At 62.3% G+C, this 17,918-nt stretch overlaps 1 protein-coding gene across 2 annotated transcripts in view; it reads left to right on the top strand.

Annotated features, from left to right (window-relative positions):
* Window positions 1-16,032: 16,032 nt before the first annotated feature.
* The window catches only part of LOC141993772 (solute carrier family 12 member 9-like), a 49,362-nt gene continuing 47,476 nt past the window's right edge, over window positions 16,033-17,918 (top strand). For both annotated transcript variants that reach the window (XM_074963409.1, XM_074963410.1), the window contains exon 1: window positions 16,033-16,253. In XM_074963409.1, the coding sequence (XP_074819510.1) occupies window positions 16,082-16,253 (172 nt within the window). In that variant the 5' untranslated portion in view covers window positions 16,033-16,081. The remainder of the gene's footprint in view (window positions 16,254-17,918) is intronic.

Below are 17,918 nucleotides of genomic sequence, written 5' to 3'. Positions count from 1 at the left end.
GCTGTGCCCCCATCACCCCCTCTGAACATTGGGGCTGTTCAGCTTGGAAGAGAGACAACAAAGGGGGGGATGTGATAGAAGGCTATAAAATCACGACTGGTGCGGAGACCGTGAATAGGGATGTGTTATTTACCCCTTCACATCATGCAAGAGCCAGGGGTCACTTGCTCCCATTAATAGGCAGCAGCTTGAATACAAAGTAGAGGAAATACTTTTTGCTATAATGCACAATTCACCTGTGGAACTCCTTGCCAGGGGATGTTGTAAAGGCCAAAAGCAGAACTGGGTTCAGAAGAGACCAGGAGGAGTTGATGAAGGATAGTCCATCAATGGCTATTAGCCAAGATGGTCAGGGACACAACCCCATGCTCGGGGTGTCCCTAAACCTCTGACTGCTGGAAGCCAGGAGTGGAAGATGTGGGTGGACTGCCCCCATAATTGCCCTGTTCTGTACGCTCCCCCTGCAGCTCTGGTAGGAGCCACTGTCAGAAGCAGGATACTGGGCTGGATGGACCATGGTCTGACCAAGGAGGGCAGCGCTTATGTTCCCATGACGCTGCTGTATTTTGGAAGGGCCTGTCACCCTCGTATCACAGCTTGGGGTGCAGGCACAGTCGTCCCCAGGAGTCTGGCCTAGCGTGCTGGGATCCAGGGGCTGCAGGGACAACCCAGCCCAGCTCAGCAGTGACTGGGAGCCAGGCAGAGTCCCAGGGTCCCTGCCGGCGCTCGCTGTCTGCCTTGCTGCAGCGCCCCAGAGTGGAGGTGGGGGTGCCTCCCTGTCAGCAGGGGGGTGCTATAAACCAGGATGTTTGGGGAGCAGGGAGCGCAGGGACCGTCGGTGCCTGGGTCCCACCAGGATGGGAGAGCCGAGAGCTCCGTGTGCCCTCAGGCTGGCCGCTTGGCACCATGCACAGAGCCGCATTGTGGGGTGCTGGGAGCTCAGGGCCTGGCGAGTCTCAGGAAGCAGGGACCTGAGCAGATCCCTGCAGGCTGGGCCAGGGGGCATTGCCTGGCTCTGTCTGGGCCAGGGGGCATTGCCTGAGCTTCGGGGGGCATTGCCTGGCTCTGTCTGGGCCGGGGAGCTGCATTGCCTGGCTCTGTCTGGTCCAGGGGCATTGCATGGCTCTGTCTGGGCCAGGGGGCTGCATTGCACGGCTCTGTCTGGGCCAGGGGCATTGCACGGCTCTGTCTGGGCCAGGGGGCTGCATTGCTTGGCTCTGTCTGGGCCGGGGGCATTGCACGGCTCTGTCGGGGCCAGGGGCCATTGCCTGGCTCTGTCTGGGCCGTGGGGCTGAATTGCCTGGCTCTGTCTGGGCCGGGGGCCATTGCCTGGCTCTGTCTGGGCCGGCGGCATTGCATCCTCTGTCGGGGCCTGGGGGCTGCATTGCCTGGCTCTGTCTGGGCTGCGGGGCATTGCCTGAGCTTCGGGGGGCATTGCCTGGCTCTGTCTGGGCTGTGGGGGGCATTGCCTGGCTCTGTCTGGGCTGCGGGGGGCTGCATTGCACGGCTGTGTCGGGAACGGGGGGCTGCATTGCCTGGCTCTGTCTGGGCCGGGGGCCATTGCCTGGCTCTGTCCGGGCCAGGGGGGCTGCATTGCCTGGCTCTGTCTGGGCCGGGGCCATTGCCCAGTTGTCTGGGTGAGGGAGACACTGCTCCCCAGCTGGGCTGGGGGCCATTGCCTGGCTCCCCCGTCTCTCTGCCAAGGCACTGGGGGCCTGCAGCCTTTCCGGTCCCGCTCTGCACACAGGCTGGCTGATGACGACATCACGTTGCCTGGGCCTTAATTGTCCTACAATGTGTCCCTGACAATAGCCGATTCTCCGGCGGATCAAAGTGCGGTAATTGCCGAGGGTGAGCAAGCCGGGGCTGCTGGCACCGGGACAGGGGCAAAGGGAAAGATGAAAGGCCCCGAACAACTGATGCTGCTTCTGCATGTTCCCACCTCAGCCCCTCCCCGCTTCTGGCTGCCAGCCAAGGTGTGGGGCACGTAAACCCCTCTGGGGAGGGGGGGTTTCAGCTACCCCCTTTGCAGGCTCTGGGTGCCTGGGGAAGGTGCCCAGAACGCAGTCAGTTGCTCTCAGCCCACGTCAGCGGTGCTGTGTCTGCATCCCTGGCTCTGTGTCCCCCCATGACACCCCTAGGAGCTGGGACAGAGAGATCGCCAGCTCGAGTGGGAGCAGGGGCCTGTCTCCAATGGGGCCGCCCCATCCACTGCAGAGAAAGGTGCAAGGACTGTGTAACAGAGGGTTCTTGTGTGACCCTCTCCCCAACCCCCTGCTTGATTCCCCCGAGACATTCTGACCCTCTGCAGTGGGTCACTGCATGCTCTGTTTTTGACTCCAACCAAGCCCTTGGCCTCACTGATACTTTGTGGCAGTGAGTTCCACTGGTTAAACTGCCATTGGTGATGGCAATGCAGCCATCTACCCCTGGCCTGGCCTGCAGCCTGTGGCTCTGCTGGCCCAGGGAAAATGAGAGACACTCGCCCTGTGCCATGATGAGGGTGTGAGTGGCCCTGGGCAGCCCCCCTCCTCCTCCTTGGGGCTAAGGGCCAGGGCTGCCGTGGGGATGGAGCAGAGCCGTCGAGGGCAGAACCTGGCTGGGCTGGCGGGACGCTCCCAGCAGATAGCAACGTGCTCCCAGGTGGGAGTGCCACGTTCACATCGGGAGTGACCCAACGCCACCCTGGCTGGGGCCTGCCCAGCGGGTCTCGGTGCGGATCCTGCTGGCTGCGTCTGCATCGCCCCTGGCAGCACGTGCCCCCACAGCAGAGGGGCCGAGGGCTGACTGGCCTGTGAGCCCAGCTCCCCGCCAAGCCCTAGAGATGGTCCCTCGGGGGAGCATTGCGGCGTGTTGGCTGGGCACCGTGTGGGGGAAGTGTGCCTGCCACTGCCTTGGATACCCCGGTGCCATGCTCTCCCTCGGCCTCTCCGAGTCACCCCCGTGGCCTGGGCTGTGCCCCCCACAAGTCATCCTGTGACCTGCCCTGCGGGCCCCCATGTCACCCCCACAGCCCCTCACTGACATGCCGGTCCCGCCCCGTTCATTAACCTAATTGGCGAGACTCTCAGCAGCTGTGTCAGTGAGATCATGCTGGTTGTGTGGATCCCAGCCCTCCCGGCCCACCGGCTGCTGGCTGGGGCCCCGCGCTCCCCGGGCCTGACCAGGGCCCCTGAGCACGGTTCGGGGGGAAGGTGGGTCCCTGCCAGGCCAGCTGCGTGCAGCGCTGCTCGCTCATGGCTCATTGTCTGGTAATTGGTGTGAACAGCGGAGCCCAGCGGCTGGCAGGGGAGGCCTGGGAACCGGCCGCAGGGCGAGGGACAATGGAGGGCAGACAATGGCTGCAGGTTCTGCAAACGCCCTCCCGTGACAATAGGGCTTGGGAGGCAGCCAAGGCCTCAGGGCTCGCAGCAGGGCCCGGGGGGCCAGGAAGGGCTGGATCCTCCCCACCGGGCACGGCCCCGTCCACATGCACAGCAGCCGGGCCCGGGGCGAGAGGACGCTGCTGCCACCTGCAGGCCGACGGCTTGGCCCAGCCGGCCCTTCACGCTGTGCTGCCAGCCTGGCGCAGGGCAAGGTGGCATGGAGCGACCCCCTGCCCAGCCCGGCTCCGCTCAGTGCGGGCCTTCTAGCCCAGCCCAGGGGGAAACCCCCCCATGATGGTCCCAGCTCCAGCGCCAGAGGGAAAGTGTGACCCACTGGGGAGTGTTACAGGGTCCCTGTGTGCTGAGCCCAGGGCTGGGATGGCAGGGGGCTGTGGGTCAGGAGTGAGGGGCACCGGCAGAGCTGGGTGTGGGGCGCACAGGGCTGGGTTAGCAGGGGCTGTGGGTCAGGAGTGAGGGGCACTGCCAGAGCTGGGTGTGGGGAGCGCAGGGCTGGGCTGGCAGGGGGCTGTGGGTCAGGAGTGAGGGCACCGGCAGAGCTGAGTGTGGGGAGCGCAGGGCTGGGTTAGCAGGGGCTGCGGGTCAGGAGTGAGGGGCACCGGCAGAGCTGGGTGTGGGGAGCGCAGGGCTGGGCTAGCAGGGGCTAGGGGTCAGGAGTGAGGGCACCGGCAGAGCTGAGTGTGGGGAGTGCAGGGCTGGGCTGGCAGGGAGCTGTGGGTCAGGAGTGAGGGGCACCGGCAGAGCTGGGTGTGGGGAGTGCAGGGCTGGGCTGGCAGGGAGCTGTGGGTCAGGAGTGAGGGGCACCGGCAGAGCTGGGTGTGGGGAGCGAAGGGCTGGGTTAGCAGGGGCTGCGGGTCAGGAGTGAGGGCACCGGCAGGGCTGGGTGTGGGGAGTGCAGGGCTGGGGGGGCGGGGGGCTGCAGGTCAGGACTGAGGGTGCTCTAGCTGGGCAAAGGTGGGAGGAGGACCTACCCATTAGTGGCTGGCTGTAAGAGGGAGGCAGAGCCTCAGTTGACTCCCCCGGCTCAGCTCTCGGATGTGGGACCCTAAATCCAAGTTTTGCTCTACGGACCCTGGCACTGGTGGATGCTGGTCACTATCCCGGGGCAGGAGCCAGGGCATCGAGCTGAGCGACCAGCCATGCCACTCAGCAGCTGGAAGCCAGGAGGAGACCCTCCCCTCCCCCACTCTGCACAGCAGCAGCAGGTCCCTGGCGTGGCACGAGGACGTCTGGCCTAGGGGATTGTGGGCCGGGAATATCTGAGTTCTAGACCTGTCTCAGTGCCTGACTCCCTGGGTGACTGTGGGATTTCAGTGTGCTGCTCTGTGCCTCAGTTTCCCCCTATGGACAGGTGATGCGTGTTGCCTCCTGCTCAGACGGGCTTGGGGGGTCAGTGCTTGTTGTCACAGAGTGCCCGGGCGCTGCTCTGGAACTGCTCCCCATGAAGCCAGGCAGGACTCTGGGGAAGTCTCCTTTCTGGGAGCAGCCTGTCTGCAGGGCAAGCAGCTCACCCGGCTTCCACCTTCCTGGGTCTGACCTCGGAGCATTCAGCCTCCTCTGCCCCTCCGTGCGCTTCCCACAGCGAGTCCGCTCAGGCGGGGTCCTGGGGAAGCCAGAGGGTCCTGCCCCCCAACTCCGCAGTCAGACGTGACTCTCAGCCAGCCAGTAAAACAGAGGTTTATTAGATGACAGGAACATGGTCTAACACAGAGCTTGTAGGTGCAGAGAACAGGACCCCTCAGCTGGGTCCATTTTGGGGGGCAGGGAGCCAGACAACCACGTCTGCCCTTCACTCCATGTCCCAGCCAGCCCCAAACTGAAACTCCCTCCAGCCCCTCCTCCTCTGGGCTTTGTTCCTTTCCCAGGCCAGGAGGTCACCGGATTCCTTTGTTCCCCAACCCTTTAGCTCTCACCTTGCACAGGGGAAGGGCCCAGGCCATCAGTTGCCAGGAGACAGAGTGTCGGCCATTTATATACCCTGGCCCTTTGCAACAATTACACCCCTTATCCCACCACTTAATAAATGCACAGGGGAAACTGAGGCACCCCTACAGTATTCAGAGGAAACATTAAGAACAGTCCCACTTCGTCACACTTGTGCCTGTTACAGGCAATGGACCTGAGCTGATCTGGCCACCTCCTGCTGGGGGCGCCCTCACTCTGCCAGGACAGTACTTCAGGCTGGATTTGCTGCTGCCCAGCCCCATGACTCCTCCTTCACCCCGGCAGCACGGGGTCACCTTCTGGCCCCACTGAGCACGGGGGGCCAGGCCGGGGGAAATCGGGGCCAGTGGCTGCAAAACAGCAACGTGGGACTTTATTCTCTGGTAGCTAGAGGACAAGGCAGAGGACAAGCTGGGGAAGGCAGGGGGTGGGCTGAGGGGCCGGGGGGAAGGGGCCCGCTGATTTACAGCCACCGATTGCTGCTCTCCTCTTGTTTCTTGCTTTGTGAAGTGGCTCCGCATGCCGGAAGCGCTGGCGTCGGCAGAAAAGTAATTGCTCCAATGCAAAGTCCAGGCTGCTGGCGTGACGGGTGGGGGGCTGCGCCGGGGTCTGGGGAGCAGGAGGTGTTTTTCATACCATGCTGGCTTCAGAGCTGTGCAGCGCGTCGAGTGGCCCCCAGGCTCTGTCCTCTGCGCTGGGGCCGTGTCCCGCCCCAGAGGGGGCTGCATTTCTTCCCCTGAGGCACGAGTCATGTCACTGCTCCCAGGCCTCTAGGCCCCTCGCTGGGAACAGCAAAGCAGGTGGGGAGGCCGGGGTTTGCGGATCGGCGACCCGCTCCCCTCCCGGCCCATCGCCGCGGGAGTGATCCAGCACGTGTGTTGGGAGCCCAGAGAGCTTTGCCATTCGCCCCCTGGTCCTACACCCATTTCCCCACCCAGCGGGAAGGCTGTGCGAGAACTGCCATGGTGTGAAATGCAGACAGTGCCCTCCGGTCTGGCCCCGGCAACCGCCACCTGCCCAGAGCAGGGCACCCCAGCACGCCGGACGCCTGGGTCCCTTAGTTGTTTTTGACCCGCTGGCAGGTTGGTTGGTGCTGCCGCTCTCCTCCCTCTTCCAGGGTTGTTTCTGATCACTCAAGGGAGTTCCTGGCTCGTGCTGCCTTGTGTCCTGGAGCAGCCGGTGTTGCTACTTCCCAGTTTGTCCTCTGCTTGGACACACGGTCATTCCCACTGCGCTTGGGGGCTGCGTTGCCACCTCTGGTTCCCGGCCCCGACGCTGACCGGCATGAGTCGGCCTGCGCTTTGCACGTCCCCCTGCACCGGTGCGGCTGGCTTTGCCGCAGCTGTGCCGTGTCCCCAGCCCCCCACGGGGGTGGCTGTGTGTGATGACACACTTGTGATGCCCTGGTTCCATTTCAACCTCGGGGGCCTCCTCCCAGCCACGGCTCTGCAGGAGAAGCCGGAAGAGCAGGGTTGCCAGGTCTGAGGGCCGGGCCCAGCACCTGCACTTCCCCTTCTCCCAGGCCGGGCTGGAGCCCCGGGGCAAATCCTGCTCCCATTCAACTCAGCGACTTCAATGGAGCCTGGATTTCACCCTGGCTGCAGAGTTCCCAGGATGGTGGCAACTCCATCTATTTGGCAGTGAAAGACAGCAGCAGGGATGGAACACGGAGCCCCTCCAGCCCTGAGGCCCTGCCTCTTGAGCTAAAGGAGACTCTCCCTTCCCTGCTGACAGTATAGGGCTTATGACACACAGCCCAGCTGCTCCATTTCTATAAGGTAGGGGATAGCAGAGTGTGGCGCCAGCCCCATTCATAGCCTAACTGTCTGACTTGCAGGGACTGACTTATGAGGGAAGAATCAAACAGTTCAATCTGTCTGAGTGGGCTGAACAGTGTCTAAAAGGAGAACAGCCTCCTAATGACTGAGGGCCCAAGGAGGAGAAAGTGCAGGCTATCCAGGGAAAGGCCCTGCACTGAGGTGGACATGAACATGGCATGGCCTCTCTCCCGGGCCCCCAGTGAGTCACTCATTCTTGGAGTGTCCCAGAGGGTGGTGTCCTGCCACAGGTGAGGGTGTGACTAAATAGGAATTTCTGTAATATTTTTATGAAGCCTGTGTGTGCCTCAGTTTCCCCATATGGGTGCCTCAGTTCCCCCTATATGCTGCAGTGATACCTAGTGTGCGTGTGTGTTGGGGGCTGTTTGGTCTCCGCAGAGGCTCAGAGTCTCGGGGGGATGGCTCCTGGCTGTCTGGACCTTACCTATTAAAAACTGTATTTTCCCTCCAACAGTTACATTTTTCGTCAAAAGATTAAAACCACAGAAACACTTCGCTTTCTTAGGCCCCGGATCATGGAGCGTTTGCGAAGACAATGGCAAACCCCATCACTGGGACTTTGATACCTCGCGAGCAACTGCCACAGATGGCCCCCGTCTCCCGTGTACGCCCAGCTGGGGAACAAAGGCTGGGGGGGGGCGGATGAGGTGGAAGTTAAGTGTGGGGGGCAGTCTGGGCACACACCTGAACGGGGACACAGAGAGGTCACCGACGGGAGGGCTGTGGCTCTGGCTGACCAGGATGGGCCAGGCTGTAACTGTCTTTTCTCTGGGCTCACCAAGAAAATGGCGTAGAACCAGCTCCCTAAGAAGGACGTCACAACCCTGCCCAGGGACAGAGCGTCAGGCGCTGGGAAGCTCCACAAGGCGCAGCTGATTGCACAGCCGGAGAAGGCGGCTCGGTCCACGGCACAGGTTCCAGACCCCAGCGGGGCTCCAGGAGGGGCTGCGAGTGACAGGGGCTCGCAGGTCATGAGAGGGAGAGAGCGGACGGGGGGAAGCAGCCCACTGTGAACTGGAGCTGGAGAAGCGGCGGGCTGCGGGGAAAGACTGCGGGATGCCAATTCCACAGGGAACCTAGATACCTAAATGCCTTGGGAGACAGGCCAGTCCTCGCGTACAGACAGCCCCCCAACCTGGAGCAAATACTCACCAGCAACCACACACCACACAACAGAACCACTCACCCAGGGACCTATGCTTGCAACAAAGCCCGTTGCCAACCGTGTCCACATATCTATTCAAGTGACACCATCAAAGAACCTAATCACATCAGCCACACCATCAGGGGCTCGTTCACCTGCACATCTACCAACGTGATATCTGCCATCATGTGCCAGCAATGCCCCTCTGCCATGTACATTGGCCAAACCGGACAGTCTCTAGGCAAAAGAATAAATGGACACAAATCTGACATCAGGAATCATAACGTTCAAAAACCGGTAGGAGAACACTTCAACCTCTCTGGCCACTCAGTAAAAGATTTAAGGGTGGCAATTCTGCAACAGAAAAGCTTCAAAAACAGACTCCAACAAGAAACTGCTGAGCTTGAATTAATATGCAAACTAGATACCATTAACTTGGGTTTGAATAGAGACTGGGAGTGGCTGGGTCATTACACACATTGAATCTATCTCACACCTTCTTGTCAACTGTCTAAATGGGCCATCTTGATTATCCCTACAAAAGTTTTTTTCTCCTGCTGATGATAGCTCATCTTAATTAATTAGCCTCTTATAGTTTGTATGGCAACTTCCACCTTCTCTGTATGTATATATATATATATATATCTTCTTACTATATGTTCCATTCTATGCACCCAGTGAAGTGAGCTGTAGCTCACGAAAGCTTATGCTCTAATAAATTTGTTAGTCTCTAAGGTCACAAGTACTCCTGGTTTTTTGTTTTTGTTTTTTGTAGATACCAAATGGTTACCCCCATTAAAGGCAGGGGCGCGGGGGATAGATACCAACCCCAGTGCCTTTGAACAGCTTGTGATCTGAACCAGGTAGACCCCGCGGCTCAGCTCCGCTGTCTCACCCCTTAGTCGGTCCCAAACTCGGAGAGGCGGATGGACGGAGTCGATATTGGGGACTCCAAAGGGCTCAGCAAGGTGCCACTGCTGACCCTGAGGCTCATAGGAAGAGGTTTCGGGGTGTGCAAAAGACCTAGGGTGTGACCCACGCTGCTGGGAGAATCTCTCTGAGAATGGGGTACGGGTGCTGGGGTGACTATGCGGGAGGATTTGTATAACCCGGGGGGGTTGGAACAACTCTGTGAGATCCGTCCCCATGTGCTTAGTGGGCAGGGAGCCTGGGGATCTGTGTATCGCCGGCCGGTTGGCAGAGTTTGTGGGCAGTAGGTCCGGGGAGGAGAGACCCAAAGGGGACTGGCCTGAGAAGGGGAGCCAATGGAGGCATCCCAGAAGTGGGACTCGGGTGAACCCAAAGTGGGGGAGCGGCCAACGTGAGCAGACTCCCCCAAGGGACCTCCAACCCCTGCGGTGGAATATCTGTAGGAAGCCAGAGTGTAAGTGGGCAAAAGGCCCATGGGTGGATGACATGAGGCTGGCCCGAGATAGAGGGATTAACTGGGGGGCACAGGGGGTGGCAGACAGGCTCCTGGCACCAGCACACACCCGTCACATAGGGCTCTCTGGGGCTCAGCCTCACCTGACCCCCGGTGGGAGTGGACGGTGGTGGCCAATGGGGAGCCACCCAGGGGGGCGGAGAGATTCTGGGACGGAGAGACCCCTTGTCACGCCTCTGGCCCAAATGCGGAGCCACTTGCCCTGCCCAGGGCCCAGCTTGCTGTGCGGACCCAGGAAGGGCCAGGGTGGCTGGGAGCTGGGGTTCTCCTGGGTATCGGCTTTGACGTCCCGCTGGACTGCATCACGCCGAGACAAAGTTCAGTCCCTTCTTCTGCGCCACTGGGCTCAGCCTGCAGGCATGGGTGGAGATGCAGAGCTGGGCTGGCAGGGAGAGGGAGGGGTTCTTCTCCCCCCCCCCCCGCCCCCGCTCCCGCTTGCACCACCAAGGAAAGGCTGCTCGGCAGGAGAGGCCTTCCTGGCTTGTAACCAGACACCTGGGGCTGTGTGGGGCAGAGGAACGGGCCCCACCCCTCTCCACATGACTCACACCGGCTCAGGCTGTACTTCCCGGAAGCCTGGTGCCAGGGAGCTAGCGCCCCGGCTGAGCGTGGGGAGACTCAGGCAGGGCAGGACCCAGCCCAGATTCAAACCCAAAGGTTTGGGGGGTGGCAAAAAGGCAAAACTCCTCATGTGCCCCCTGCTAGTGCCATCGAACAGTCCCGAGCTAAGGGAGGCCAGGACGCTGCTCTGAACTGGGCATTGCCAGCTGGCCGTTTGATCGATTAGCAGCCGTGCTATAAGGATCTCGGAAGTGCCTGGTAGGACGGCCAGCAAGAGATGGGACAGGTGCTGTGGCAACTCTGGATAACACTGGTGGGGGTGGACTTCTGCAGGGTAAAGCCACCCTGCTCAGTGCAGCCTCAAAGGGGAAAGCGATGGGATGAAGGGGGAATTTCTGTAATATGTTTATGAAGCCTGTGTGTGCCTCAGTCTCCCCTGTATGTGGCTTGTTACCTAGTGGGTGGGGTGGGGGGGGCGGTTTGCTCTCTGCAGAGGCTCAGAGACATGGGTGAATGGCTCCTGGCTGTCTGGACCTTTGACCCCATATCAATGGAGCGTTTTGAGAAGACAATGGCAAACCCAGTCATGGGGACTTTGATACCAACGCCAAGCCTTGGTATTTGCCCAGCTGGGGAACAAAGGCTGGGGGATGGGGGGTGTCACGGAGTCCCTGGGCGATGCTCTGGAACTGCTCCTTATGAAGCCAGTCAGGACTCTGGAGAAGTCTCCTCTCTGGGAGCAGCCTGTCTGCAGGGCAAGCAGCTCACACAACTTCCACCTTCCTGATTCTGACCTCAGAGCATTCAGCATCCTCTGCCCCTCCGTGCGCTTCCCACAGCGAGTCCGCTCAGGCGGGGTCCTGGGGAAGCCAGAGGGTCCTGCCCCCCAACTCCGCAGTCAGACGTGACTCTCAGCCAGCCAGTAAAACAAAGGTTTATTAGACGACAGGAACATGGTCTAAAACAGAGCTTGCAGGTGCAGAGAACGGGACCCCTCAGCTGGGTCCATTTTGGGGGGCAGTGAGCCAGACAACCCCGTCTGCACTTCACTCCATGTCTCCAGCCATCCCCAAACTGAAACTCCCTCCAGCCCCTCCTCCCCTGGGCTTTGTCCCTTTCCCGGGCCAGGAGGTCACCTGACTCCTTTGTTCCCCAACCCTTTAGCTCTCACCTTGCAGGGGGGAAGGGCCCAGGCCATCAGTTGCCAGGAAACAGGGTGTTGGCCATTGTCTGTGTCCAGACCCCTGCACACACCTGCCCTCTAGGGCTCTGCAGTGATCATACCCCCTTATCCCACCACCTAGATACTTAAGAACTGCCTAGGGGAAACTGAGGCACCCCCACACTATTCAGAGGAACCATTAAGAACAGTTCCACTTCATCACAGGGGGTGAGATGGAAGTTAAGTGTGGGGAGCTGTCTGGGCTCACACCTGAATGGGGACACAGAGAGGTCACCGGCGGGAGGGCTGGGGCTCTGGCTGACCAGGATGGCCCAGGCTGTAACCATCTTTTCTCTGGGCTCACCAAGGCCGCCCTGTGCTGTGTCCTTTGACTAATAAACCCATCTGGGTGCCAGTGCTGGCTGGCTGAGCGCCCTGCGGGTACTGGCGGAGGGCTGCATTGCCCCCTGAGTTTGTACAGGTCTCCCTCAGGGCTCTGCCTCAGTGGGGCTGGCTGAGCCGAGCTCATGTGGGAAGCAGGGGGGCTGCAGGCCCAGGCCCAGCCTAAGGAGGCGGTGAAGCCGTGGGGCTCACCATGGAGGAAGATGAGACCCCTCGGGGGGTCTGGCACGCTGCAGGGGGCCTCCCAGAGACTGTTCCGAAGCTGGGCCCATGGCCCCGATCCTGTGGGTCTGTAACAGAGGGCTATGCAGGTTCTGCCCTATGCTTCTCTTTCCCTGCCTCCCTGGACAAGTGACACCCAAGAGTGGGCAGCCATGGGGCAGCCTCTGGCAGGCTGTGTGTGCAGAGAGCTGCCTTCCTGGCCAGCCCAGGTGATGCCATCTCCCCCACACCTCTGCTCGCTGGCAGGGCCCGGATCCCACCGAAAGCCAGACGCGTTCCTCTCCCCCAGCCTTCTTCTCCCCAGCGATGGGCTGGTGCAGAGCCGAAATGCCCCACAGCCCTGGTGCCCTTTGCTCCCGTGGGGCCCCTGCCGAAGGCCCCCAGAAGTCCTGCGAGACAGGCTGGTCCGTACCACGGCTCGCGCTGGGCAGAGGGAGCGGGCTGAGTGCCGGGCCCCGGATCTGAGAGGTCAGCTGGCAGAGCCAGGCAGCGCTGTGCGTGAGGGCCAGGTTTCAGGCCTGATGGTCCCCAGGGCAGGTTCTGGGCGCACTGGGCAGGCTGCCTGCAGCACCCCCTTTGGCTGTGCCTGAAGGGAGGCGTGACCCATCCGGCTCCCTGTGGTGGTGGGGGGGACCGTGGCATTCATGACAGGGGGATGGCTAGTTACATTGGGGGATCACGAGAGATCACAGGCGCCCCCAGCCCCTCCCGGGGCAGGGATGTCATCCAAGCTGCTGTGTAAGAGTCTCCTCTTGCCAGGGCGTGTTGATGCCCCGGGCTGGCCACTGCAGGGGAAGGAAGCAGAAGCCAGGAGGCGTTTGGAGCAGAGTTTGCAGCCTCGGAAAGGTTTGGCTTGTGCTTCTGAGTCTGTGAGCGCAGGAATTGCAGAAATCGACCCCCAGCCCTCGCTGGCAGAGGCAGGGATCCTCCTGGGGGGTCTGCAGAGCCAGTGGCCAGCCAGCAGCTGCCCCACGGAGTCAGGGGGGGATGTGCCCAGGGAGCCTCCTGGAGGGCAGCTTGGCAGCTGGGAAGAGAGGTGATGCCACCGCATGCCGCCAAGGCCCTGTCCCTTCCCCTTCCACCTGATCCCAGCCCGCCCCCTCCACCTGGGCACGGGTGAGGCGTTCTCGATTTGGACTGGCTGGGCCCCCTTGCAGTCAGGTCTTCACCTGACCCTTCCCTCAGCCATGCTCTGAGGTCCACAGGTGGCCCAGGCCCTTCCAGCCTCCCCTGGCTGCTTTGCCGTTAAACGCACCATTAGTGCATTGAGCGCTGCACACCCAACACGTGCCAGCAGGAGAGGCCATTTAGAGAACAGAGCCCGGCCGGGTCCCAGGGGTCCCCTGCCAGCATATGACATGCCCCCACAAGAGCAGGGGATGCACAGGACTGGCAGGGGTATGCACCACCTGCAGGACCCTGCACCCTTAGAGAGGGAGCTTTGTGCCACCTGCAGGGCCCATGGCATCCATGGTCCAACAGCCCTTGAAGCACAGGGGGAAATGCCCTGACAACAGCGCCCCCCGGAGCCCAGAGGGCGGGAGGGCACCAGCACACACACAGAGTGGCAGGGATCCCCCAGAGCTTTCTCCACTGACCCCACAGCCATGGGGCAGTGGCCTGCGTTTCAGGCTCAGCCCTGCTTCTGTGGGACCTGGGGGAGGTCGGCAAGCCGGGCGCAGCGTTTCCGAGCCGACCCCGGGCCACGGAGGGGTTATCGCTGCCAGGTTCTTGCAGGGCGGTGGCTGGAGGAGTCAATGCAGCGGGAACGGTCTGCGCTACTTTCAGGCATGATACGCACGGCAGCGATTGACGGGCCCGGGCACTGCTCGGGTTCAGGGGCTTCTGGGGCAGGTGCCACGGAGCTGCCTGGGATGCGATGACAGTGGGTGCCCCCAGGACTGAACCACCCACACCCAACAAGAGGAGCGTGTGAACTCAGCCTGGGGCTGCGGGGGCGGGGAGGGGGGCAAGGGACAGGGGAGGTGTCCGGTGGCTGGAATAAGTGGCGGCTTAGCCAGGATCCCTGCTCTGGCTTGAAAAGGCTGCCAGGCCTTGCTGAGGTGCACTGGTCCCTGAAGAGTGGCAACGCCTCTGAGCAGAGTCTGTCTCAGGTGGGCTCCCTGGGCCGTGTCGGAGGTGGCGAGGCCGTGTGGCCTGTCCTCGCGGAGGAGCGGGAGCCTGGGGAGGGTCTGGCACGCTGAAGGGGCTCCTCCCAGAGATGGGGGAAAAGCTGGGGCATAGCACCGATCCTGTGGATCCGTGGCAAGCTCCCGGCCGCAGCTGCCTGGAGCCCGCTGGAGTCGCAGGGGGGATACGAAGACAGCCAGCGCTTGGCAGCGTCGGTTCCTGTGGAGCTTTGGGCGTAACTGAACCCTGGCCTGCGCTGGCAGGAGCCTAGCTCAGCTGGGTGGTCCTGGCCCTGGCCTGGCTGCTGTGCACTGGGCTGGCCTGCCGCAGGGCTGGGGCCTCCCACTCCCACCTCCCGCTGCAGGAGACTTCCCGTGCCCGCGGACCCCTCGTCCAGGGGGCTGCAGCGCTGCTGTGCCCGGCGTGAAGGTTGGGCCCCACAGCAAGGGGGCTGGAGGCTGGCCGCCTTGCACTGAGGGGGCTCTGCTCTGCCTGGGCCCTGGGCTGCTGGCTGAGTTTTATTGTCTGGTTTAACTGTCCTTTTATTTTCTCTCTCTGATTATGATGGTACCCGGGAGAACTCCACTCTTCCAGGGGCTGCTTAAATCACCCAGCCGGGAAGGGAAGCGGGTGGGCTCGAGGGGAAAGGATGGAAGGGGGGTTGGAGGAGAGAGCATGGAGCAGAAAAGAGGCCAAGGCCGAGAGCGGGGTGGGGTGAGAGGGGGAGTTCAAGGAGAGAAGAGGGTGTGTGGGGGGTATGTGGGGTGGATGAGGATGCAGGGGGAGCAGAAGGCTACAAGTGCATGAGGATGTGGGGGGCACAGGGGTGTATAGGGACATCACGGGAGTGCAGCAGTGTATGGAGGTGAATGGGATGCAGGGCTGTGGGGGGTGAGGAACATGGGGGTTGTGGCTCTGGGAGGTGGAGAGGATGGGTGGGAAAGCGCTGTAAGGGGGACAGGATGGGATGGGGAGGGATGCAGTGAGGGGTATGGGGGCATAGGGGGTGGGATGGGGAGGGATGTAGTGAGGGGGATGGGGGCATGGGGGGATGGGGAGGGATGCAGTGAGGGGGATGGGGGCATGGGGGGGACGGGGAGGGATGCAGTGAGGGGGGATGAGTGCAGTGAGGGGGATAGGGAGGGATGCAGTGAGAGGAATGGGGGCATGGGGGGTGGGACAGGGAGGGATGGGGAGGGATGCACTGAGGGGGATGGGGGCATGGGGGACGGGGAGGGATGCAGTGAGGGGGATGGGGGCATGGGGGGACGGGGAAGGATGCAGTGAGGGGCATGGGGGGACGGGGAGGGATGCAGTGAGAGGAATGGGAGCATAGGGGTGGGACAGGGAGGGACGGGGAGGGATGCAGTGGGGGGGATGAGTGCAGTGAGGGGGATGGGGGGATGGGGAGGGATGCAGTGAGAGGAATGGGAGCATGGGGGTGGGACAGGGAGGGACGGGGAGGGATGCACTGAGGGGGATGGGGGCATGGGGGACGGGGAGGGATGCAGTGAGGGGGATGGGGGCATGGGGGGGACGGGGAAGGATGCAGTGAGAGGAATGGGAGCATGGGGGTGGGACAGGGAGGGACGGGGAGGGATGCAGTGGGGGGGATGAGTGCAGTGAGGGGGATGGGGGCATGGGGGGATGCAGTGGGGGGGCAGGGGTGGGGGGGAGGTGCCCAGAGTCCGGGGCGGGGCTGCCGGGGCCAGCGGCGGACCCAGGAGGACTGTCCCGGGCCGGGGGCGGGGCGGGGCGGAGCGGCCGGGCGGGGCTGCCGGGCCGGGCCCGCCCCCGACTCCCCGAGGTGGCCGGGCCGGGCCGGGCGCTGGGTTCGGGCCGGGCGGCGCCATGGCGGGCTCGGAGCGCAGCCCCCTGCTCACCTACCGCCTCTGCAGCAGCACCTCGGTGGAGGAGCCCGGGCCGGGGGCGGCGCGGGGCTCCCGCAAGCTGCGCACCTTCCTGGGCGTGGTGGTGCCCACCCTGCTCTCCATGTTCAGCGTGGTGCTGTTCCTGCGGCTCGGTGAGTCGGGCAGCCCCCCAGCCGGCCCCCCAGGGACCGCCCAGCCCCCCAGGATCCCTCCCAGCCCGGCCCCCCAGGATCCCCCTCAGCCTGCCCCCCCCAGGGACCCCTCAGCCCGGGCCCCCAGGATCCCCTACCTGGGACCCCCCCCCCCAGCCTGGTCCTCAACCGGGACCCCTCACCCTGCCTCCCAACTGGGATCCCTGAGGACTCCCAGGGGCACCCCAACCCTTGCCCTCAGTGACCCCCCCAACACCCAAACCTGCATCCAACTTCAGCCCCCCAGTGACCTTCCACCCCCTAACCCAGCCAGCCAACCATGACCCTCACACCAGATCTCCCCTAGCCTGGCCCCCCCGGTAACCAGCCCCCAAACCTGGCACTCCAGTAACCATCCCCTGAAGCTCTTCTGTTGCCCTTATCCTCCTGATCCTCTTATACCCTGGGACCTAACTTCTCTCAGCCCCCCTTCCTGCCATGGGCTGTCCTGGGGTGTCCGGGGGTTACTGGGCATGAGGGTGCCAGTATCCTCACACCTGCCCCACAGCCCCTCACGAACTCCCCAGTTCATCTCCACACAGCCCTGAACCTGCTCATCCCACCCAGTTCCTGTAACCCCCACTAACTTCCCATCATCTACACCTCCCCACTGTCCTACCATCCCCCAACCCCTCCCCCACCATCCGCAGCCCGGCCCTCAGTCCACATCCCCAAACCTGCTCTAGCAGCACCCCGATATCCCTGGCACCCTGTCCAAATCAGCGGCCTGTGTCCAGCGTTCCTGGATCGCAAAAGATCCTGCCTCAAGCCCAGGCCCTGTAAGACTAAGGTGCCTTTTCCCAGAGTTTGAGGAGCAAGTTTTAGCGGCTGGGAAAATAAAGCCCAGAGCTCGCAATGGTCCAGGTGGGAGCTGTCCGGCGCTGCGGAGTGCCCTTGTGCCACCCGGAAGGTGAATGTTGGGCTCCTGCTGGAGGAAAGCCCCCGGTTGTGTTCATGAACGGTGGGTGGGCACAGGCAGAACCTGCTGGAGACAGAGCCTGAAATGGCTCCCAAAGCTGGTGGCTGGGGAACTGCTGCCTGCTTGCGGCTGGGCTCCACCTTCCTAGTACAAATACAAACCAGAACTGAGAAAAGACAAAGCGCCAGAAACTTGGGTTTGTCCGGGGGGGGCTGGGCTGAAATGAGCTAGCAGCACCCTTTGGAGCCTCTCCAGCTCTCGCAGGGAATGTGGAAGTAAAACTGCTTTTGAGTTGCACTTTCTGGCTCCTGGGTGTGGTTCTCGTGAAGTTTGAGGCTCAGGGACCTGCTGTGAACTTCTGCTCCCAGCCCTTAACGTCTAACTGTGTCGTCACGGAAACCCCAGCCTGGCATCTCTGTGCCATTTTCTCTCTGTCTCCCCCTTGGTCTGGTGGATGCCCGTAGTTGGCGGTCGTGAACCGCGATCCTGGGTTGGCATGTGGGATGCCCCTGACAAGGGCAAAGACCCACCGGCCTAGTGCGATCCCCTCTCAGGGAGTATCCGCCTCACATCTGTTGGGACCTCAGGGATGCCCAAAGGTGTTTCACTCCTGCTAGGAGTGGTTCTTGGCCCCTGGCGCTATGGGAGAGCGATCTGGAGTCTGTTCCCTCGTTAGCAGGGTCATCAGCTAAGGTGCTGCGGACCCC

Source organism: Natator depressus, chromosome 9 (assembly GCF_965152275.1).
Source record: "Natator depressus isolate rNatDep1 chromosome 9, rNatDep2.hap1, whole genome shotgun sequence".
NCBI classification, from domain to species: Eukaryota; Metazoa; Chordata; order Testudines; family Cheloniidae; genus Natator; species Natator depressus.
The sequence above is the reverse complement of the archived record's forward strand: the minus strand, read 5'-3'. Positions and strand labels throughout refer to the sequence as shown.